Source organism: Hemitrygon akajei, chromosome 11 (genome assembly GCF_048418815.1).
Source record: "Hemitrygon akajei chromosome 11, sHemAka1.3, whole genome shotgun sequence".
NCBI classification, from domain to species: Eukaryota; Metazoa; Chordata; class Chondrichthyes; order Myliobatiformes; family Dasyatidae; genus Hemitrygon; species Hemitrygon akajei.
In genome coordinates this window covers 56,393,082-56,417,419 of record NC_133134.1, presented here as the reverse complement: position 1 = coordinate 56,417,419, position 24,338 = coordinate 56,393,082, and the positions used below count along the sequence as shown (strand labels likewise).

General features: G+C 43.6%; 1 protein-coding gene across 1 annotated transcript; it reads left to right on the top strand.

Moving 5' to 3' along the window:
• The first annotated feature begins 4,042 nt into the window (after positions 1–4,042).
• Positions 4,043–20,222, top strand: plk1 (polo-like kinase 1 (Drosophila)). The gene is made up of 11 exons (XM_073060920.1): positions 4,043–4,545; positions 5,084–5,252; positions 6,067–6,211; positions 6,389–6,482; positions 6,985–7,204; positions 14,027–14,078; positions 15,250–15,350; positions 16,794–16,871; positions 17,409–17,563; positions 18,669–18,851; positions 19,415–20,222. Exons 1-11 carry the CDS (start codon positions 4,198–4,200, stop codon positions 19,616–19,618), a joined length of 1,749 nt encoding a protein of 582 aa, XP_072917021.1. The 5' UTR covers positions 4,043–4,197; the 3' UTR covers positions 19,619–20,222.
• Positions 20,223–24,338: the final 4,116 nt, after the last annotated feature.

Below are 24,338 nucleotides of genomic sequence, written 5' to 3'. Positions count from 1 at the left end.
TCTCGCCTCATTCCTGAAGAACAACACTTGATTTTGAGTCAGGCTAGGTCTGGGTCCCATGGAGCTGGTTTGGGATATCTTAGCCATTCTTGCACCAGTCCCCACATTATGCGTGTCAATGCAATCAGCATACATTTTAAACTGATGAGTCCAGGCTACTTATTTCCTTATAGGACAGCCCTTTCTGAGTGTAACTGGTCTGGTGAGCTATCACCATCACAGGTCTATCTGACCGTATAAGAAGAGTAGTGTGAGAATGGATCTGCATGCAGATTTACCAGGGCTATCTATAATTGTCAGAATGCATTAGTCAAATCCTTGCACAGTAAAGGTCAACGTACCATTTACCCTCCCATCTTTTGACTTGAATATACCTGACAACAGCTTCCACACCTCTATTTTTGAATGTTCATAAACAAGGACATCCAGAGCTCTGACTAAAAGAGAGAAAGGTAAAGCAAAGTGATACATATTTTAGGCAGAGTGCCTAGAGTTGGTAATTGAATGCACGTCTGCAAATGGTGGAGTGATTAAATCCAGGCATTAATGAAAAATCAGAGGGTGTGCAATTACTCCGTAGGTTGCAGGACTGGGAAAGATTGGACAAGGCCGCAGTGTGATTTGAAAACAATGGTGAGGATTTTAAACTGGGGTGTTGTTTGAACTGAAGCCTTAGCAGGTCAGCAAGCAGAGGGTGACAGGGCAGTTCAAAGCAAGTTAGGAGAAGCAGATGTTTCAGATGTCCTTGGGTCTATGGAGAAACGGACCATAGGGAAGCCAGCCACTAGCAAGAGGGAATAGATAGTGAGTTTTTTTAAAATTTAAAAATAGACTTTATTCATAATAAAGAATAAACACAGTACAAAACTTCTTTACATTTTACTGTTATTTGGTCAATATATTCAGGACGCTGAAAGTTTTTTCCAAAAATAAGGATAAATTTGTAAGGATAAAATTAGATCTTGCAGGTCAATAAACCTGATTCTGATTACACTAGGTTAAGATGGGAGCTAATGGGCATTGATTGGGAACAAGGGCTGTTGGACAAGACCATGTCTATTGTGTGTGAGCTGTTTAGAGATCAGCTGATCAGAGGTCAGGATTGGCGTATTCTTGTAAAGAGTAAGGTAAAGGAACCTTGGATGAAGCAAAAGGTCCTAAATTTAGTCAGGAAGCAAAATGTAGCACTTGTAAGGTTTATGAAGTTAAAATCTGAATGGGATCTTGTGGAATATAAAGATGGCAGGAAGCTGCTGAAGCAGATAGAAACAGAAAACCTACAGCACAATACAGGCCCTTCGGCCCACAAAGTTGTGCCGAACATGTCCCTACCTTAGAAATTACTAGGCTTACCTATAGCCCTCAATTTTTCTAAGCTCCATGTACCTATCCAAAAGTGTCTTAAAAGACCCTATCGTATCCGCCTCCACCACTGTTGCCGGCAGCCCATTCCACACACTCACCACTCTGAGTAAAAAACTTACCCCTGACATCCCCTCTGTACCTACTCCCCAGCACCTTAAGCTTGTGTCCTCTTGTGGCAACCATGATTACAGAGGTCAAAAGGGACCATGAAATGATCTTGGTAAGCGGGATCAAAGGAGAATCCCAAGGCATTTTCTGCATATTAAGAAAAACTGGGAAGCTAAAAAGAGGGTACGTCCACTCAACTTTAAAGGAGGGAATTTGTGCTTAGATTAAGAGCAAATCGCTGAGATCTTAAATGAGTACTTTGCAATGGCACTGTATTTATCAAGGATAAGGAGTTGGAAGATAGTGAAAGCAGAGAGGCACATGCTAATATGCAGGGGCATTTTGTGCTTAAAGAGGTAATGTTCGGTCTTTTGAGTAAAGAGACATTTAAGAGACTTTAAGAGGTCATTTAAGTAAATAAGCCTCCAGGGCCTAATGGCATATATTCCAGAATATTGAAAGAAGTAACTGAGGAGATTGCTGGGGCTTTGACAAAGGTCTTTGTTTGCTCAGTAGCAACAGGTGAGGTACTGGTGGGCTGGGAAGTAGCAATTGATGTGCCTTTGTTAAAAAAGCAAAATAGGGATAATCCAGGTCATATTAGTCAGTGAGTCTCATGTCAGTGGCAGGGAAGCTATTGGAGAAGATCATTAAATATAGGAGATATATGCATTTGGAAAGGCAAGGCCTGCTTAGGGCTTTGTGTGGAGCAGCTCATGCCCTGTAAACCTGATTCAATTTTTGAGTGGATCACAAGGGTGCTTGATGAGGGTGAGACAATAGCTGTGGGCTTTGGTAAAGCATCTGATAAGGCCCCTCATAGTAGGCTGATTCGGAAGATAAAGTTGAACAGGGTCCATGGTGAATTGCAAGGAATCAGGACTTGCCATTGTAGACGGCAAAAAGGGTGGAAGGGTGGAGCTGGATAAAGTGTAGATGGATGGGTCAGCAAGTTTGCGGATGTCACCCCAACCACAAACTGTTCCAGCTGCTACCATTTGGGAAATAGTACTGCAGCACAAAAGCCAGGACCAACAGGCTCTGGGACAGCTTCTTCCACCAGGCCATCAGACTGCTTAATTCATGCTGACACAACTGTATTTCTATGTTATATTGATTACCTAGTACATAATATTTATTATAAATGACTATACATTGCACTTTTAGACAGAGATGTAACAAAGATTTTTACTCTTCATGTATATGAATAAGTAATAAAGTCAATTCAATCCAATTGGTGGAATTGTACGTAATGTAAAGGACTATCAAGGAATGGACAGAGGAATGGAAGATGGAGCTTAATGCAGGCAAGTGCAAGGTCTTGCTCTTTGGGAGAGCAAATGAAAGGATAACATATACAGCTAATGGTAGGCCAATGAATACAATTGCAACACAGAAGGATCTTGGGGTCAAGGTCTATAGTTCACTGAAAGTAGTTATGCCAGTGGATACGGTGGCAATGGCTAAGTTGGTAGGGGTATAAGGCCATGCTGCAGCTTTATAAACTTTTGTTAGACTGCACGGAGTATTAAGTGTAGTTCTGGTTGCTCCATTATAGGAAGCGCTTGGAGGCTGTTGAATGTCTGCAGAAGAGGTTAACAGGATTGATGTCTGGATTAGAGGGTATGGCCATATGGAAAGGTTAGATAAACTTGGCTTGTTCTCCCGAGAGTGTTGGAGGCACTCTAGGATATACGTTCAGAATATTTTCTCTCAGTTAGAAATGCCAAACACTGAAGAACATGCCTTTAAGTTTAGAGGGAGGAAGGTGACATGAGGGAGAAATTTATTTTATGCAGAGTTTGGTAGGGATGGATTACTAGTGATAGTAATAAAATAAGTTTGTTTGTTAGAGTTTAAGAGGCTTTTGGATGGACATGTGAAGGAGTAGATGGAGACATAACATGATTTTTACTTGTGTATATGAAGGATGTAAGAAATAAAGTCAATTCAATTCAAAAGAGTTTAGTATAAATTGGCATCTAGCTAGAATGGATAACTTCAGTCATCTCAAAACTGAAATCATTTCACAGCCAATGAACCTGCTTTCAGGCACTCTACAACTCATGTTCTAAGTATAGTTTATTTATTCACAATTTGTTTTTTATTGTATTTCTTTGTTCTGCTGTGAATGCCTGCAAATAAATTAATAAACGGTAGCATATAGTATAAGCACTTAGAACTTAGAACATCGTGGACCAAATGGCCTGTTCACTGGTGGTACACTTTTATACCATGTTTTTCATATTATTTATAATAATGTAAAAGGAATTTTTTAAAAAACTCTACATTTTCTAGAGTCATATGGCAGTATGCGGATCCATTGCCTCGCACAGAGCCCCACTTTCCCAAGCCCTTTTCATCCCCAGTCGTCCAGGAAAGAGCATGGGGACATTCCGATTGGCCAGCGCCGCCCGTCAATCAGAGGGAGCGTTGCTAGGCAGCCTGCCCGGGCGCATTTAAACGGCCGGCTCCCAGCGTGTCGTGCGGCTCCGGGAGGTTCTATTTAAAAGCGGCGCAGCCAATGGGAAGCGACGCTGCGCTCGCTAACGGCCGTTTTGAATCGCAGCCCGCGAGGCGGGGCCAGAGTCAGAGTCAGACAGCGGAGACGAGCCGAGCCTCAGGTCGCGGAGCAGCGCTCGTTCGTCCGACCGACTCAAGCTCGCCGCTCCCCCGATAGGATCTCAGCTACTTCTCCCTCCCTACCCGGTTCCCGTTCTCAACATGACCACGGTGCCCGGCAAACCGGCGGCCAAGGCGGCGGCCGCCACCCCGGCCGACATCCCCGACATTCTGGTCAACCCCAAGACCATGAAGCGGTACACCCGGGGCCGCTTCCTGGGCAAGGGCGGCTTCGCCAAGTGCTACGAGATTTCGGACATGGACAGCGGCGAGGTGTTCGCCGGCAAGATCGTGCCCAAGACGCTGCTGATGAAACCGCACCAGCGGGAGAAGATGTCCATGGAGATCTCCATCCACAAGAGCCTCCAGCACGCCAATGTGGTGGCCTTCCACGGCTTCTTCGAGGACGATAACTTCGTCTACGTGGTGCTGGAGCTGTGCAGGCGGCGGGTGAGTTCGGGGATCGGGGTGTACTCGTCCCGCCAGCGAGGGGCGGTTGCATGGCCCTGGAGACGGGATGTGTGCGTGGCCGGTTTCTATTGTATAGTCGTTCCGTGTAGGGGGGTGCACCGGGTATTCCCACCCATTAACGGCCGCTGAGGAGGGTGTCTGGGGAGCCGAGCCCGTTGCACCGTGCAGCAGGACCCCCAACCCACCCCTCCCAGGCATTGTACGGAGGGGGTAGGTGCGCCGCCCGGCCAATTCCCACCGCCTGTCCTCCAGTCCCAGGCTTCCGGCCTCCCTCCCCGCTGGCATCTACTTTTAAAGGGAGCAGTTGATATTTAAAAAGCGTGGCCGTTCGCAGCGGGTTGGCTGCGTCCTGGGTCCGCTCCTCCCACGGCGGGCGGGGCCAGGGAGCCGCCAGCTCGCCCTTCAGCAGCGCCCCCCTCCAGTGCCGGTCCACCGGGTCGCTTCACGCCGCTCTGTAACGGCACTGCTTTGTTTCGTTTTATGTGTGTGTTTCGCCATAACCTGCCTTCTCTTGCAGTCTCTGTTGGAGTTACACAAGAGGCGCAAAGCCGTGACTGAACCCGAGGCTCGGTATTACTTGAAGCAGACCATTCTGGGCACCCAGTACCTACACAACAACCATGTTATTCACCGGGATCTCAAACTGGGCAACCTCTTCCTCAATGACGACATGGAAGTGAAGATAGGTAAAGTATCAACCATGATAACCTGTCGGTTAATGTTTCAAGCTATGTTTGCGGAGTTGCAGCGTGTTCCCCTATTTAGACACTGTACTTGACACTAAATGGGATCGTACAATAACTTCTGGGGTTTTAAGTGCTGCTGTAGGTCAGTTCACAAGTCCGGTGATGACCTCCCCTGTCGCTAACCTGTTGGGTTGAAGGCTCCCTGGATGCCAGATAAATTCATTGCTCAGATCGCGTGTTTTTTTTTCTTAAACACCACGTGAGCAGTAAATCGTATGTAATGGGGAGGGGGGCAAGAGATATAAACGGTTTGAGTAATGACTGTCTAAAAGCCTGGAGCTTTGAAACAAAGTTCTCCCAAGAGAAGAGATGGGCTGTGTTGTATTGATTCTGTGTCAGGTCTGTGATAGGGAGGTACGCCATCTGGTTTCCTGTGAATCAGCTGTGCAGGGCTTCACCATCCCAGATTTTTGTTGAGTAGAGCCTGCACTAGTGTGACCACACTGAAATTATTTGGGCTTTGATATGGTACCATTTAATTAGTCTTAAATGTGCTTCTAAAGCAAATGTGTACCCTTCACCCATTATCATTGGTCTGAATTGGGAATTGGAGCTTTACATGTTTCATTGTGAACTAGTCTTGTGCAACCACTAAGGGGGGCAATTGTTAATCCAGTCACTCAGATTCACCCAAGATGGAGGAGGTTATGGTACAGAGTGCAGTGACTCTCTATGTATTTCAGTCTTGTTGGATCAGTATGGTATACAATTTTGCAGGACAATCACCGACCTATGATTTTTTTTTTATTTGAAGGTGACTTTGGCCTGGCCACTACAGTTCAGTATGAAGGAGAGCGTAAAAAGACGTTGTGTGGAACTCCCAACTACATTGCCCCAGAGGTGATTGGCAAGAAAGGGCACAGTTTTGAAGTTGATGTTTGGTCTCTGGGCTGCATTATGTGAGTATTGTCTTCTGCCATCTGAATTTATTTACAAAGGTTCCCAACCTTTTATATACAGTAGAATGGACAATTAGGCAAAGGTCCATGGACCCCACTTTGGAACCCCTGATGACTATCTAATAACATTTTCTATCTTGGTTAAGTAAGCTTTTAATTGCAGCGTATCTCTTGCAGGTATACGCTACTTGTTGGAAAACCTCCGTTTGAAACTTCCTGCCTTAAGGAGACATATATGAGGATAAAGAGAAATGAGTATAATATTCCCAAGGTGAGCACATGGCAATATACTCCGATCCTAGGTTGTTCTGGAAACATCAGATACTACTCTATGACCGTTTCTATTGATTGACGTCATTGGGGGTGTGGAAGACCTGACGGGAACTAGGTCTACTTCAGACAGTTGATGAAGATCAGTTTTGTACATTTATTGACCAGTTGTACTGTCTTTCATTGAGTGTTTTTTAAATAGACCATTCCTTGTCTTTCCATAGCAAGGATCTAATGGGTGGAAGTGGAGGTGCTTTCTCTTGTAAGGCAATCTGAAATTATAATTGGTCAACAATAACTTCATTAGGGAATTTTTAGATGCTCTTAGATTATGTAACTAGCTGTCGTGACATGCCTGAAGCAAGAGCAATGGTTTGTTAGAAGAAATTAATTGCTAAAAAGGAATGAAAGGGATTTGGTTAGAGTAGGATGACCTGTGTGTGGGTCCATACCTTCTATTGTAAGTTTAACAACATTTCATATAACAATTACCTGTTTTTCAGCACGTCAACCCTGTGGCTGCAAATCTGATTCAGAAGATGCTCCGATCAGATCCAAGCGCACGGCCTAATATCCATGAACTGCTGAACGATGAGTTCTTTACATCTGGCTACTTGCCTGTCCGATTGCCCACCACCTGCTTAACCATGGCTCCCAGGTTTTCCCTGGCCCCTGGTGGAATTGATTCCAGTATGAGAAGACCACTTGCTGAACTCAACAAAGGTATCAGTTACTGCATGATGGCTATTTGGGGCTCTGGCAATCCGGTTGTATGAATTAAAATTTGGATCCACTTCAAATAGCAGTTTGTGTTGTACCCAATCATAATCCTGCAGCATTTTGTGGTGCTGTATGCCTGGTGATATGGTGTATTGGGGTCTCACAGTGGCTGCGCAACATATCTCTATTTTTGTTCCTTGTGCTCCATGCAATTTTTTACATTGCCCTAAACCATTGCAAAGTCATTGACTACTTTCACAGTTCATTGGAAATGCAGAATCTATTTTGTATGTAAGTTTCTACAAGAGGCAATATTGCCATCTGCTGTAGAAGTCTGACTGAGGAGTAAATATAGTACAGGCCGAAATCATCTGCTTTTTCTGGCAACCATGGGATCTTTTAGATCTCTTGCTTGAAAGGTTGATGTCTGGCAGAGCAGGCCATTCTTAATTGTTCGAGGGTTCATTTGGGTTTCTTGTGCTTGAATCTTTACTGAGATTTTTATAACCATTTATCAAGTTAACTTGTACACTGAGGTACTTGCAAACACTAGTGTGTTACTACTAACCAGCAGGCCAAATAATTGTATTTGGAAATCAAAAATGAAACTAATTGCTCAGCGGGGTAAGACAGCATGTGTGTGAAGAAACATTTAGTCAGAGTGGGGGAAAAGGTACAATTTTTTTGTTGAAGAATTAGAAATGGGAGAACTAAAGTTCTGTGGTAAATTGGTTCATTTTTGTTGCAAGTACTGAGGTACAGTGGAACTATTTTGCAGATCATTTCAGAAGCACATTACAAGAAAAAAATATGAAATATAAAGTGTGGCAATTACAGTAAGTTCAACCAGTCAATAGGGTGCAAGGACATAAGGTAAATTGAGGTTGAGTCAATTTTTTTCATGCTTGGCTTGGCTCTCCAATAGTCTTTTAACCACAAGACCATAAAACATAGGAGCAGAAGTAGGACATTCAGCCTATTGAGTCTGCTCTGCCATTCCATCATGGGCCAATCCAATTCTTCCAGTCATCCCCACTCCCCTGCCTTCTCCCCATAGCCTTTGATGCCCTGGCTAATCAAGAACATGCCTATCTCTATCTCTATGCACCCAGTGACTTGGCCTCCGCAGCCACTTGTGGCAACAAATTCCACAGATTTACCACTCTCTGACAAAAAGTATTTTCTCTGTATCTCAATTCTAAATGGAAGTCCTTCAAACCTGAAGTTGGGCCCTCTTGTCCTAGACTTCCCTACCATGGGATATAACTTTGCCATATCTAATCTGTTCAGGCTTTTTAACATACAGAATATTTCTGAGATCCTTTCTCCCCCCCCCCCCCGGCATTCTCCTCTGGGGAATACAGCCCAAGAGCTGCTAGATGTTCCTCATACGGTAACCCTTTCATTCCTGGAATCATTCTCGTGAATCTTCTCTGAACCCTTTCCAATATGAGTATACCCTTTCCAAAATAAGGATCCCAAAACTGCACACAATACTCCTAGTGTGGTCTCTTGAGTGCCTTGCAGAGCCTCAACATCACATCCCAGCTCTTGTATTCTATACCTCTTGAAATAAATGCCAACATTGCATTTGCTGCCTTCACCACTGACTCAATCTGGAGGTTAACCTTTAGGGTATCCTGCACAAGGATTCCCAAGTCCCTTTGCATCTCTGTATTTTAAATTCCCTTTGCATTTAAATAATAGTCTGCCCGTTTATTTCTTCCACAAAAGTGTATGACCATTGTAATTCATTTGCCACTTCTTTGCCCATTTCCCTGAACGATCCAAGTCTCTCTGCGGGCTCTGTTTCCTCAACACTACTCGCTCCTCCACCTATCTTTGTATTATCGGCAAATTTAGCCACAATTCCATTAATCCTATAGTCCAAATCATTGACATACATTATAAAAAGCAGTGGTCCCAACACCAACCCCTGTGGAACTCCACTGGTAACTGGCAGCCAGTTATAGAATCCCTTTATTCCTACTGTTTGCTGCTGATGCTCACCCATACTGGTAACTCCTCTGTAATTCTATGGCTCTTACCTTGCTAAGCAGCCTCATGTGCAGCACCTTGTCAAAGACCTTCTGAAATTGCAAGTATATGACATCTGCATCTCCTTTGCCTACCCTGCTTGTAACTTCCTCAAAAAATTGCAGTAGGTTAGTAGGCAGGATTTTCCTTTCAGAAAACCATGCTGGCTTTGACCCATCTTGTCATGTGCCTCCATGTACTCTGCAATCTCATCCCTAATGATCGATTCCAACAACTTGCCAACTGCTGATGTCAGGCTAACAGGTCTATAGTTTCCTTTCTGCTGCCTCCTGCCTTTCTTAAATAGCAGAGTAACATTTGCAATTTTCTAGTCATCTGGTACGTTGCCAGAACTTATCTATTCTTGAAAGATCATTGTTAATGCCTCCGTAATCTCCAGCTACTTCAGAACCCGAGGGCGCATTCCATCAGGTCCAGGAGATTTATCCACCTTCAGACCATTAAGTTTCCTAAGCACCACCTCAGTTGTAATTTTCACTGCACATACTTCACTTCCCTGACACTCTTGAATGTCCGGTATACTGCAGATGTCTTCCACTGTGAAGACTGATGCAAAATACCCATTCAGTTCCTCTGCCATCTCCGCATCTCTCATTACAATATCTCCAGCATCATTTTTCTATTGGTCCTATTTTTTCCTCACTCTTTTGCCCTTTATATACTTTATAAAGCTTTATATATTTTGCCCTTTATAAAGCTTTAAAAAAAGCTTTCAGGACAAAGGGTCTTGGCCCAAAATGTCGACAGTGCTTCTTCCTGTAGATGCTGCCTGGCCTGCTGTATTCCACCAGCATTTTGTGTGTGGTGTTTGAATTTCCAGCATCTGCAGATTTCCTTGTGTTAGCCTCCTTTTATAATCTTTTTTTTCTTCCTAATGACCACCTTAGTTTCCTGAAAGTTTTAAAAAGCTCTATCTTCCCACTAGCTTTGGCTTCCTTGTATGCCCTCTCTTCTGCTTTTACTTTGGCTCTGCCTTCACTTGTTAGCGACGGTAGTGTTCTTCCATTTGAAAATTTCTTATTTGGAATACATCTTTCTTAGCACTTAGCTCATTTTTTGCAGAAACTACAGTCATTGCTGCTCTGCTGTCCTTCCTGCTCGTGTCCCTTTCCAGTCAACTTGGGCCATTTCCCCTCTCACGCCATTATAATTTCCTTTATTCCACTGAAATACTGACACATTGGAATTTAATTTCTCCTTCTCAAATTTCAAAGTGAAATCGATCATATTGTGATCACTGTTCCCTAAGGCTTCCTTAACCCTCAGCTCACTTATCACCTCTGGATCATTGCACAACATCCAAACCTCTAGTGCATATATGTCAAACTCAAGGCCCGCGGGCCAAATCCGGCCCGCGGTGGAATTATCTTTGGCCCGCGAGATAATATCTAATTACTATTAAAGCTGGCCCGAGTATTCGAAGCGCCTATGGCGTATGATATGGCTAATGCTGAGTTTATTCAGGTACCAGGTTTTCAGGGTTTTTAGTGTTTATTCGGCAGTCTTCTTCATCAGAAACGGAATTTGTAAAGTGAAACACTTTGTAGTTATAGCAGAGACTGAGACACATGAGAGCAGGCTGAAAAAAACGGAGGCAACGAAAGCTGCGTTCGCACGCGTCTGACTGATCCGGCCCGCATGAAGCTGCATTTTGCTCAATCCGGCCCGTGACCTAAAATGAGTTTGACACCCCTGCTCTCGTGGGTCAACAACAAGCTGTTCTGAAAACTCATCCCTTGGACATTCTATAAATTTTCTCTCCATCCAGTACTGACCTGCTTTTCCCAATCCACTTGCATGTTAAAATCCCCAACAATTATCATGACATTGCCCTTCTGACACACCTCTTCTATCTCCTGCTGTAATTTATAATCCACATCCCAGCTGCTGTTTAGAGGTCTGTATACAACTGTCATTTACCCTTGTCATTTCTTAACTCAACCCATAGAGACTCTGCACCTTCCGATCTTATGTCATCCCTTTATAATGATTTAATATTACTACTTGTACAAAGGGGCCACACCACCCCCTCTGCCTACTAATCATATCGTCCAATTTATTTCTTGTGCTGCATTCAAATATAACACTTTAAGTCCAGTATTGATAGTGGGATGGAAGTTGTCTTTGAACCTGGTGGTTTCTGCCTAATGTTGGGGGGGGGGGGGGGGGGGGGAGAGAGAGAAAAGAATATGCAGTGTTTTTTTTTTGTCTTTGCTTTACTGGGGAAATTAGAATTGCAGACAGATCTGCAGGGTCTCTGCAGTCATGGGCAGAGCAGTTGCCCATACACTTTTGATACTTTTTCTTTCCTAAAGAAAATGATCCAAGGGGCCTTGCCAGATTCCTTCAGCCTCTTGCAGTAAAGGCGCTGGTACGCTTTCTTGGCTGTGATGTCTGTGGTTCAATCGTCTTTTCCTCAGTCCCATGGGTATAAACAGGAGATCAAAAGAGCCTGGCATGAACAGTTGATGTTGTGAATACTTGTGGAATTGTTTGAAGCCCATATAGACAAATGATAACAGATGGAGAAGAACAATACTGGAATTGAAATGCAGATCTCCACAATTGTTGAAAATGTCCAGCAGCTCAGACAGCATTTGTGAAGGGAAGAGCTGGGGTCTAAACAGAAGAAATTCTGCAGATGCAGGAAATCTTGAGCAACACAGTACTAGAAGAACTCAATAGGTCAGACGGCATCTACGGAGGGAATATATAGTCAATGTTTTAGGCAGAGACCCTTTACCAGGACTGAAAAGGAAGGGGGAACAAACCAGACTAAGAAAGGAGGGGGAGGAGTACAGGCTGGCAGGTGATCAGTGAAACCAGTTGAGGGGGCAGCTGGGTGGGGGAATGAAGTAACAAGCTAGGAGATGATCAGTGGAAGAGGTAAAGGGCAAAAGAAGGAATCTGATGGGAAAGGACAGACTCTGGAAGAAAGGGAATGAGGAGGGTCATAGGGAGGTGATGGGCAGGTGAGGAAAGAGTAACGGGGGATAAATCGATGTTCATGCCATGAGGTTGGAGGCTACTCAGGCAGAGTGAGGTGTTGCACCTCTATCCTGACAGTGACCTAATGACAATAGCACAGGACATGAACCAACATGGCAGAATAGGAAACCAAATTGAAATGGGTAGCTTCTGGAAAATCCTGCAAACTGAACAAAGGTGCTCAGAGACGTGATCCCTCAATCTACATTGTGTCTCACTGATGTGGAGGAGATTAAGCTGGGAGCACTGGATTCAGTAGATGACTCTGACAGACTCCTAGGTGAAGTGTTACCTCACCTGGAAGGAATGGTGCTAAGGGTGGAGGTGTTAGCACTTGTCCTGCTGGCAGGGTTAGTACTTAGTGGGAGAACTGTGGGGGAGGAATGAGGGGACAAGGGAGTTGGGTAGGGAGCGATGCCTGTCAAAAGTGGGGTGGGGGAAGACGAAGAAATGATATAACATCATGAGTTGTTGATCTTGCATTTAATAGAAACTGCAAGAGTGGATATTAAAATTGAATTTGAGTCTCAAGGCCCATAATGTGTGACGAGGGAGAATCAGCTGCTTTTGGCCTCAAACTTCTGTTTCTGGGGCCAATCTAAGATTAGGGTTTGTAAACAATAGAATCAGAATTGGGTTTAATATCACTGGCATCCATTGTGAAATTGGCTGTTTTGTGCCAGTAGTACAGTGCAATACATAATTTAAAAAATCTATAAATTACAATAATAAATATAAAATTGAATTCAATCTAATGGTGATGGGGAAAACCTGTTTCTAAAATGTTTGTCTTCAGGCACAATGACAACAATGAAAAGAAGGCATGTCCTGGATGATTGGGTCCTTGATGGATGCTACCTTTTTTGGGGCATCAACTTTTAAAGGTATCCTCGATGCTGGGATGCTTAGTGCCCATGCTGGAGCTAGCTGAGTTTGCAACCCTCGGTAGCTTCTTTTTCAATCCTTTTCAGTGGCTTCTCTATTCCAAACAGTGATGCAGCCAGTTAGAACAATAGGATAGAGAACTGGTGATTTTAATCTCTGGTTTCACCCCTGTTCACTTTGAATTGTAAGAGGTGCAAGTAATTTTTGCTTCATCTCCATGGTCATTTCATTGGCAGGAAGGGGAAAAATGAGTGGTTGCATTGGAAGCTGAAGAGGAGTGGGTTTTGTTGAGATGGGGATAATGGATCTTGGTTTCAGGGAAAAATCCCTGCAGAGTAACTGAGAAGGAATAGAGTCTGAAACAAACAGGGAGACTAGTTAAATGTACAGGTAGGTGAATGGAAGGACAAGGAAAATAAACTTTGGGAGGGATAAATTGGAGAGTCAACCATGGGATTTGTTGTGGGGGTGGGGAAGTGAATACATCTTGAGGCACTGCCTGTGAGGAAATGTAACTTGAGAGCTCTTGACACTGGAACTTAGGGGGGGGGAGGAGTGCATTTTTGCTGGCCTAGGTAACCTTAAGCCATCTGGATTTTTGACTTGGGTTTTAGTGAATACTCTTGCAGGTGGGCTCTAAGGCCATTTGCAAAAGGTGTGTACCAACTGTTTATTTGAAGTTCTTGGTGGTCATTAAGTCTGGATCTAGCTGAAGATGGATTGTAAATTTGTTCCTTCTAAATTGGTGGTGGTGGGGGGTTATTATTTGGCAGCAATGCATTTCCAAACTGAATGAGACTGCTTATCACCTCACTGCTCCTGCTACCACCCCCACTGACCAAGATAATGTAATTACTGAGTCATTTTTGAATAATTGATATATTAATCCAATAGATGTTCCAGCTGGAGACAAACCAGAGAAGTCTGAAGATAACAGGGTGGCCAGGTAAATATTTTCTATACCATTGACACCAAGTCACTTCTGATATTGCTCAATGAATGGAACCCCTGATGCAATTTACATATTTTTTTTAAAAAACTTTCTCGTCCTGTTGTGCTTGATACTGAATAGTTTCCCAATGACATCAAGCATTGGAAAAAGTTAATGGCTCTTTCCAGATTTCTTTAATCTTCTGGATGACTGTGCTTTCACTGTAGTTCAGATATTAACTTTGGGAGGTTATTTGTTCCAGTACTAAACAGTACTGCAACAAATTATTTTAAATCATAGCTATGTCCCAGATGCTATAGTTTAGGAAATGTTATGTCATTCATAACCGTATTAAAGTGATGGAAGGAAATGTATTAAGTAATCGAGTGATTTTTACAAAGTAAAAACTGCTGTCATGTCCTAGATCTTCAAAATGTAACAAAAATCATTTTAAAATTCTTTGTTCTTTCCTGATTCAGTTCAGTGCATTTGCATATGAATTTGTAAACAAAGGGAGGCACTGCACACATGTCGAAGGCCACAAAACTCTATTAGAACTAGCACAAATGGAATACAGAGAAAATCAAATGTCTACAGTAGTATCAGTACAGAAAACAAAATCATATATCTGCTAAATGAGCTGAACTAACAGAATGCCACCAAACTTATATGCAGCCTCCCCTCTCGATATACTTTTCCTTATCTTCTCCAACTCATAGCACTAGCATTAGTTGTGACCTAGACTAAAGCAAAACATTCCCCCTGCACAAAGAAAGTACCCCTTAAGATTTCTTCCAAGCATAACTTAATTATCACCCCAGTACTTTTCTATCCCTTGGTGGTACCAGCTGCCTCCCCTTATCTCTTGCGACCTTCAGCCTAGACTCACAACTTTGGAAAACAAAGACATCGGGTCTGTAAGGAGGAAAACATTATTCTTTATCTAATTTCAGAGATGTGCACATATCCAGATATCACAGTATTCAAAGTTGACACCATTTTGTCTTCAGACTTCTATTTTATTTAAGCATGTACCAAGGAAGAATCACAATTAACTGTTTCCTTACAAATGGTTGGAGTTACAAATTGTACTTGTGCCTTGTTTCTTTTAACTTATAGGATTATTCCTACTGGTTATTATGCAAATTTGAGTATTTGTGACATACTTAATTACTGTTTTCAACAGGGAAGTGGGCGAGTGCAATGACTTCTACCTCTCGGACCTTTTGCAGCAATTGTGTAGTGTAGTGGCAGCAAGACCAGCTGATAAAGATGTGATCAGACAAGGTATGCAAGGTGTTTGAGCCGTCCCTTCTGGTGGGTTGCACTATCCCTTCCACCTGTAAAGCCATAGAAACTACAATACAGAAGCAAACCTTTTGGCCTATCTTGTCCATCCAGAACTATTTACTGCCTTGTCCTGTCAACTGGTACATGGACTATAGCCCTCCATAACCCTTCCATCCAAATACATATCCAAGCAACTCACGTTGAAATCAAAATCAGTCACATTCATCACTTATGCTGGCAGGTCAAACCACACTCTCACCACCCTCTGAGTGAAGAAGTTCTCCCCTCATGATCCAGTTTACCCCTAACCTAATTGCAGTTTTGACCTCGGTGGGAAAAGCTTGCTTCCATTTACCCTATCTATGCCCCTCAATTTCGTATGCTTCTATCACATCTCCCCTCAGTCTTCTATGTTCTAGGGAATGAAGTCCTATCCTATCAACTTTTCCCTATAACTTGGGTCCTCAAGTCCCGGAAAAATCCTTGTAAATTCTCTCTGCACTCCTTCAATCTTATTTACATCTTTCCAGGAGGTAGGTGTGCAAAAGGGTAAACAATACTCCAAATTGGGCCTTTTACAACTTCAACATAACATCCCAACTCCTGTACTCGTATTTTGATTTATGAAGCCCAATGTGCCAAAAGCTTTCCTTACCACCTTATCTACCTGTAATGCAACTTTCAGTGAATTATGGATCTGTACTCCCAGATACCGCACTCCTCAGTGTCCTACCATTCACCGTGTAAGACCTACCCTAGTTGGTCCTCACAAAGTGCAACACCTCACACTCTGAATTAAATTCCATCTGAATTGTTTTCAGCTGGTCCAGATCAGGATATAATCTTTGACAATCTTCCTTGCTGTCCACTACATCCCCAATCTTGATGTCATCTGCAAATTTGCTGATCCAGTTAACCACACTATCATCCAGATCATTGACTATAGGTGACAAACGGACCCAGAACGCATCCCTACAGGACTCCAGTCAGAGGCAACTGCCTACTCCCACCCAGGCCTCTCTCACAAAGCCAATGAGTAATCCAGTTTGCTACCTCATCTTGAATGCCAAGCAATTGAACCTCTTGAGCAAACTCCTATGTGGGACAACATCCACTTCCTTGTCTTCATCAATTTTCTCAGTAACTTCCTCAGAAAACTATAAGGTTGGTTAAATTTGACCTACCACATATCCATTTGGAATCCCATTTGTTGCTGGTGGGATACTGACATTTCTCTTAACCGTGCTATAATTTCGTAACAGCTATAAAATTCTAACATTTCTGTTCAGCTAAGAAGACTTCATTTTTTTCTTTTGTGGGTAGTGGGGAGAAAGAAATTGCTAAAAATCTAATGGCTAAATTTAATCAAATTCTAGTTTGTTCAAAATTGGTAACCACCAATGTACTAATGAAAGGTTCACTTATTCGCTTTCCTGGCAGAGGAGGCTGAAGACCCAGCTTGTATACCAATATTTTGGATCAGCAAATGGGTGGACTATTCTGATAAATATGGCTTGGGTAAGTACAAGCAGCACTTTCAAATAACTTTCAGACTGTTTTGCAAATTAATAATATGGCTGGTTGTGCCTAACTATTGGATTACATCCAATCAAAGTTGAAGTAAATAATACAACATGGATTCTTCCTAGACTTAGTGAAGTTAATCTAAGTGGAATTTGGCCATATCTGGATCAATTTGGGGTTGAGAAAGATAAATTGTGGGCATGATGTGTTAGTGCTGGAAGCACGTTGATACTTCTGGGCTATCCCGAGTGCAACCCTTGCAGATTTGATGCAACTGACACAATTCACTGTGTTTTGATGTACATGTGATGAATAAGCCTAATCTTAAACTACTGTAACTCTGAATAATGTAGAGCTATTAATTCACCTGTTTAAGATCACAGTTCAAATCTGTTATACCTAAACCATATTACTACTTGCTCTTTGCTACATTGGTTAGTGTTTTCCTTTGGCATTTGGTTACAGTCAACAGGGTACTTCTAATTTTGTATATGTCACTAATCTACCTGCATCACATTGCTACATCTCTAGGTTATCAGTTGTGTGACAACAGTGTCGGTGTCCTTTTCAATGATTCCACACGTTTAATAATGTACAATGATGGGGAGAGTCTGCAATATATTGATCGCAACATGACTGAGACTTACCTGAACTTTCGATCTTATCCTCCCAGCCTAAGCAAAAAAGTAAGTGCCACAGAATTTTTAATAAATTCATTGTTTGACTTGAGGCCCTATGATTTGATCAGAACTGTTAATAAAGCATTGTATCTTACTGGAGGGCTGTTAATTTCATAGTGAAGGGAAATAAACCCTTGGCCCTGTGACATTACAATAGCTAAAGGTTTGAACTTCATTGCTGTCCTTGCACATGGAGGTAAGTGCTCTGGTTCAATGGATTCAACACCCAGCAGCTCTTGGTCAAGATTTGAGTATTGCATGATGAGGTAGGATTTACTCTCTGGAAGAATATTGGGCTGACCTCCAATCATTTTGTAGTTTGCATACAGACGGGCTGTTAATGGATATAGGGAGAGAAGGTGGGATGCAGTTATTTTACTTGGATTTTTACTTCCCAAGACATGAGATATAAGGTTAAGTGAGAAAGGTGACTGTCTCAGTTTGATCAATGTGGTCTCAGCCAGGTCCAGTCCTGAATCTGCCTGAACGGCTGCATGATTAGGCAGATCAGTGATTAATCTAACACTATTACGATACCAGTGACCCAAGCTTAATTCCACTGCTGTCTGTAAGGAGCTTGTATGTCCTCCTTGTGACCGCATGGGTTGTTCGTCCCATATTCCAATGACACGGGTTTGTAGGTTAATTGGTCACATGGGTCTGATTGGGTAGCACAGGCTTGTTGGGTCTCTCAGTCCTGTTAACCTTGCTGTACCGCTAAATAAATAAATTCGTTATTGGGGAGTTGAATGGCCCACCTGATATGAGTATTCTGTTGGGTATATGGCATACAGATCCTTCAACTCACCACACTGTTCTCAATGTAATAAAATGATTGTATTGGATAATACTTGATCAAGCAAATAATCTGGGGAAGCTAATGCCTGCAAAACTGTGCTTCCCTTTTTATTTAAAGGGAATGAACCTGGTTATGATGGACTCAATGGGTGGTTGTGCTTACTTGCTGCAAAGTTTAGAATGTTTCATGGGGATAATAGTTGAGCTAGACCAGTTTCCCTTACCCACCCCCACCCCCAGATAGTAACTAGGAAGAAATGGTCTTCATTTGGTAGGAAAAGTCATTAATAGAATTCTTTTTCTACGCAAACAGGCAACTCTATTGAAATATTTCCGCAACTACATGAGTGAGCACTTGCTGAAGGCAGGAGCGAACATCACCCCTAGGGAAGGTGATGAGTTAGCAAGGCTACCATTTCTGAGGATTTGGTTTAGGACACGCAGTGCAATTGTCTTCCATCTCAGCAATGGGACTGTTCAGATCAACTTCTTCCAAGTAAGTAGCCATTTAATTTTGGAGTTACTTAGAGGATTATCTGTCCCTCTGTCCAACATAATTACCTTAAGCATTCCCACTTCTCATGGGTCCTGAACCTCAGGCCAGTTTGGATCTGTTTGCCAAGTACATCAGGCTTTGGAAATGGATTTATTTGCCACAAAAGATGGGATTTCCCTGAGGTCACCTCCCAGCTTAATTCATCTCCCCACCCCAGCCACCTTCTCACCTGGCTTCACCTTCCAGCTTTTTAATTCATCATCTCCCCACCTCAGCCACCTTTCCCCTTTACCTGGCTTCACCTATTACCTGCCAGGTTGTACTCTTTCCCTTACTCTCACTTTGCTCTGGCTTCTTCCTTTCCCATCCTGATGAAGGATGCCTGAAATGTCGGCTGTTTGTTCTTTTCCATAGATGTTGCCTGACTCACTAAGTTCCTCAGCACTGTATTCAAAATTTCTAGCATCTGTAGATTCTAAGTTGTTTTTTTAGCTGTGGAGCTAGCTGCTCTTCAGTAATTAGCACAAAGCTGGTCCAGTATTGTAACTTCTTTTCTCTTTCAGGACCACACTAAGATTATCTTGTGCCCACTGATGAATGCAGTTACATACATTGATGAAAAGCGGGAGTTCCGTACATTCAAGCTTAGCATGATTGAGGAGCATGGCTGTAGCAAGGAACTGGCAAGTCGAATACGTTATGCACGCACTATGGCGGAAAAGCTGCTTACTACAGCTGTGGGAGGAAGAGTCAAACCCACAGCATGAATGCAACTGAACTGGACCAATTCTTGATTTAGGGAGTGAACTTTGTAAATACACTTTTGTGAGGCTTGATTTTTGTATTAAGACACTTATGAATTGTCAGAGCAAGCAATGTATACTAGAGTTGAAGGGGAAAAGTGTGACTTCTCTCATTATGTGTAATGACTTCAGGCAGATGGGATCATGTAAATTATAAGCTGTATCATACTTGCTGCTTTCACTCCTTTGTGCAGGTGTTCCCCAGCTGTTTGAGGCAAAATGTTGAAGCACTTTGCAATCCCAGGTTCCACTGCTTCCTGGGCAGCTGTTTACATCTTTGCTACTTTTGTCTTCTGCTCCCTCCCTAGTCTGTCCCCTTGGCCCAAGATGAAACTTGGCTTTCTGAGTACATTAGCTGGAAAGTTAATGTTGTGCCTTATTTCAATTTATTTAACATTAAAATAAGCACATCATAAATTATAAATTCCATCTATTTCTATTGTAGAAATTTGGACAGCTGGATAAACATTGCAAAGCTTTCTGAACATTTTATCACATCTGTTCAATGGGAGAACATTGTACCTAAGATTTATGTAACATTTTATGAAATAAAGGTCTGTTCTTAGTACCTGCTATCAAAAATATTTTTGTAGGTTTGGTAGAATAAAATGTAAATTTTAGTAGAGTCGTTAACTACTGATCCCATTGAAACATTGTGATTGAGGGTGTTTGGGTAGATATTGAGATCCTGGTGGGGGAATACAGAATGAATGGCGTCGGTGCGGGCAGCGGAGCGGGAGTAAGGAGTGCTCGTGATCGACATACGACTGGAGATCGGAGGATCAGCCGTTGTAAGTAGGTCGAGACCCTCGGACCTACCTGGAGAGTACCTGAGGAGGAAGGTAAAGCTGCGTAAGCGCGGGTGACGTCAGCGGCGAGTGTGAGCTTTAAAAAGCGACCCATTTTCTGGAGCGGGCAGTGGAGTGCGCAGGAGCAGAGTGCTGGGCTTTGGCTCAGCGGGCTTCGGCGCAAAAGGACTTCGACAAGTCTAATCTAGGATCAGGTAATGGGGGAGACGGTTAGAGCAGTGGTGTGCTCCGTATGCAGTATGTGGGAGGTCAGGGTCAACACAGTTGTTCCTGATGACCACACCTGAAATAGGTGCATCCAGCTGCAGCTCCTATCAGACTGAGTTAGGGAATTGGAGCAGGAGCTGGATGAACTACGGATCATTCGGGAGGCAGAGGCAGAGATAGATAAGAGTTATCGGGAGGTAGTCACACCGAAAAGACAGGAGGTAGGCAAATGGGTGACAGTCAAGAGAGGCAGGGGGAACAGACAGAGAAAGAAGAGCACCCCTGTGGCCGTTCCCATCAAAAATAAGTATACCGTTTTGGATACTGTTGGTGGGGATGACCTACCAGGAACAAGCTGCAGTGGTCCTGTCTCTGTGGCACTGAGGTTGGACCCTTGACTAGGAAGGGGAGGAGGGAAGAGAAGAGAGCGGTATTAATAGGGGATTCTATAGTCAGAGGGGCGGATAGGAGATTTTGTGGGGAAGATCGGGAGTCTCGGATGGTATGTTGCTTCCCTGGTGTCGGGGTCCGAGACATCTCAGATCGGGTGCAGGATATTCTCGAGAGGGAGGGCAAGAATCCAGATGTTGTCCATGTAGGGGCCAATGTCGTGGGTAGGATGAGTGAGGGGGTCCTGCGTAGGGAGTTAAGTGCAAAGCTGAAGAGCAGGACCTCCAGGGTAACAATCTCAGGATTGCTACCTGTGCCACGTGCGAGTGAGGCAAGGAACAGAAGGATTATAAAGATTAATATGTGGCTGAGAGGATGGTGCAGGAGGGAGGGCTTCAGGTTTGTAGATAATTGGGCTTTGTTCCAGGGAAGGTGGGATCTGTTCCGAAAGGACGGTTTACACCTGAACTGGAGCGGGTACTAACATTCTTGCAGGAAAGTTTGTTAGTGCTTCTTGGGGGGGGGGGGGGGGTTAACTAAATTTGCAGGGGGGGGGGGGATCCAGAATGTGAGAGAGGATAGCGAGAGGAAGAATAAAGGACAGGTGGGGACTACACGGTTCCGGAATATTAAGTGTGTAGTAGAGAAAGGTGAGGCGGAACAAGTGATAAGGAGGACACATGTACAGAGGGATGGTCTGACGGAACATGGAGTTAAATGTGTTGAAAGAATAAGTAAATTTAGGAAGGACAACAAAATTCTAGGGGTGTATAGCCCGATGGGAGTTCGGGGAGCTGGGTTAAGCACAATAGGCAGCGATTCAAACAGAGAAGAGAAATGGGCTAAAAATTCTATATCTGAATGCACGAAGTGTCAGAAATAAGGCGGATGAGATTGAAGCCCAGGTGCGAATGGGTAACTATGATGTTGTTGGGATAACGGAGACATGGCTGCAGGGAGATCAGACCTGGGAAATGAATGTACAAGGGTATACGTGCTATCGTAGGGACAGAAATGTGGGCAGAAGGGGTGGGGTGGCCCTGTTGGTGAGGAATGAGATTCAGTCCTTTGCAAGGGGGGGACATAGGGTCAGGAGAAGTAGAGTCTGTGTGGATAGAACGGAGGAACAGTAAGGGCAAAAGGACTCAAATGGGTGTTGTCTACAGGCCACCAAATAGTAGCATGGATATTGGGTGCAAGTTGAATAGGGAGTTAACATTGGCATGTGGCAAAGGTAATGTCGCAGTAGTTATGGGGGATTTCAACATGCAGGTGAACTGGGAGAATCAGGTTGGTGCTGGACCACAGGATAGGGAGTTTGTAGAGTGCCTACGGGATGCATTCTTGGAACAGCTTGTACGAGAGCCGACCAGGGACAAGACTATTCTGGATTTAGTGTTATGTAATGAACAGGATTTGATAAGCAATCTCATAGTAAAGGAGCCATTAGGAGGTAGTGATCACAATATGATAAGCTTTTATCTGCAATTTGAGAAGGATAAGGGCAGCTCGGAGGTGTCAGTGTTGCAGTTGAACAGGGGAAACTATGGAGCCATGAGGGAGGAGCTGGCCAAAGTTGACTGGACGGATAGCCTAGCAGAAAAGACAGTGGAACAGCAATGGCAGGTATTCTTGGGAATAATGCACAAGGTGCAAAATCAGTTCATCCCCCAGAGAAGGAAGGATTCAAAGGGGGGAAAGGGGCCACAGTGGTTGACAAAGGAAGTCAGAGATTGCATAGCATTAAAAAAAAAGGAAATATGACAGAGCTAAGGTGAGTGGGAGGACAGATGATTGGGAAGTGTTTAAGGAACAACAGAACTTAACTAAAAAGACAATACTGGGAGAAAAAATGAGGTACGAACGCAAGCAAGCCAGGAATATAAAGAAAGATAGCAAAGCTTTTTTAGGTATGTGAAGAGAAAGAAGATAGTTAAGAACAACGTTGGGCCCTTGAAGAATGAATTGGGTGAAATTGTTATGGGAAACAGAGAAATGGCAGAAGAATTTAAGGAAGACACAAGCAATCTCCCAGATGTATAGATGGGCCAAGGACAAAGGGTAACAGAGGAAATGAAACAGATTGACATTCGGAAGGAAACGGTGATGAGAAGACTGATGGGACTGAAGGCCGACAAATCCCCAGGTCCAGATGGTCTGCACCCTAGGGTACTAAAGGAGGTGGCCCTGGAAATTGCGGATGCATTGGTAATCATTTTTCAATGTTCTTTAGATTCAGGATCAGTCCCTGAGGATTGGAGAATGGCTAATGTTATCCCACTTTTTAAGAAAGGAGGGAGGGAGAAAACAGAGAACTATCGACCTGTCAGCCTGACATCGGTGGTGGTAAAGATGCTAGAGTCCATTATTAAGGATGAAATAGTGGCATATCTAGATAGCAGTGATAGGATTGGGCCGAGCCAGCATGGATTTACCAAGGGTAAATCATGCTTGACTAATCTGTTGGAGTTTTTCGAGGATGTAACCAGGAAGTTAGACGGGGGAGATCCAGTGGATGTAGTGTACCTCGATTTTCAGAAGGCATTTGATAAGGTCCCACATAGGAGATTGGTGGGTAAAATCAAAGCTCAGGGCATCGGGGGGAAGGCATTGACATGGATAGAAAACTGGTTGGCAGATAGAAAGCAAAGGGTAGCGGTGAATGGGTGTATCTCGGAATGGCAGGTGGTGACTAGTGGGGTGCCACAGGGCTCGGTATTGGGACCACAGCTGTTTACCATTTACGTTAACGATTTGGATGAAGGCATAGAAAATAACATCAGCAAATTTGCTGATGATACTAAGCTGGGTGGCAGTGTGACGTGATGAGGATGTTAGGAGAATTCAGGGTGACTTGGATAGGCTGGGTGAGTGGGCAGATACTTGGCAGATGGCGTTTAATGAGAATAAGTGTGAGGTTATCCACTTTGGGAGTAAGAACAGGAAGGCAGATTATTATCTGAACGGTGTAGAGTTGGGTAAGGGAGAAATACAAAGAGATCTCGGAGTCCTTGTTCATCAGTCACTGAAGGTGAATGAGCAAGTGCAGCAGGCAGTGAAGAAGGCTAATGGAATGTTAGCCTTTATTACAAAGGGAATTGAGTACAAGAGCAAGGAAATCCTCTTGCATTTGTACAGAGCCCTGGTGAGACCACACCTGGAGTATTGTGTACAGTTTTGGTCTCCAGGGTTAAGGAAGGACATCCTGGCTGTAGAGGAAGTGCAGCGTAGATTCACGAGGTTAATTCCTGGGATGTCTGGACTGTCTTACGCAGAGA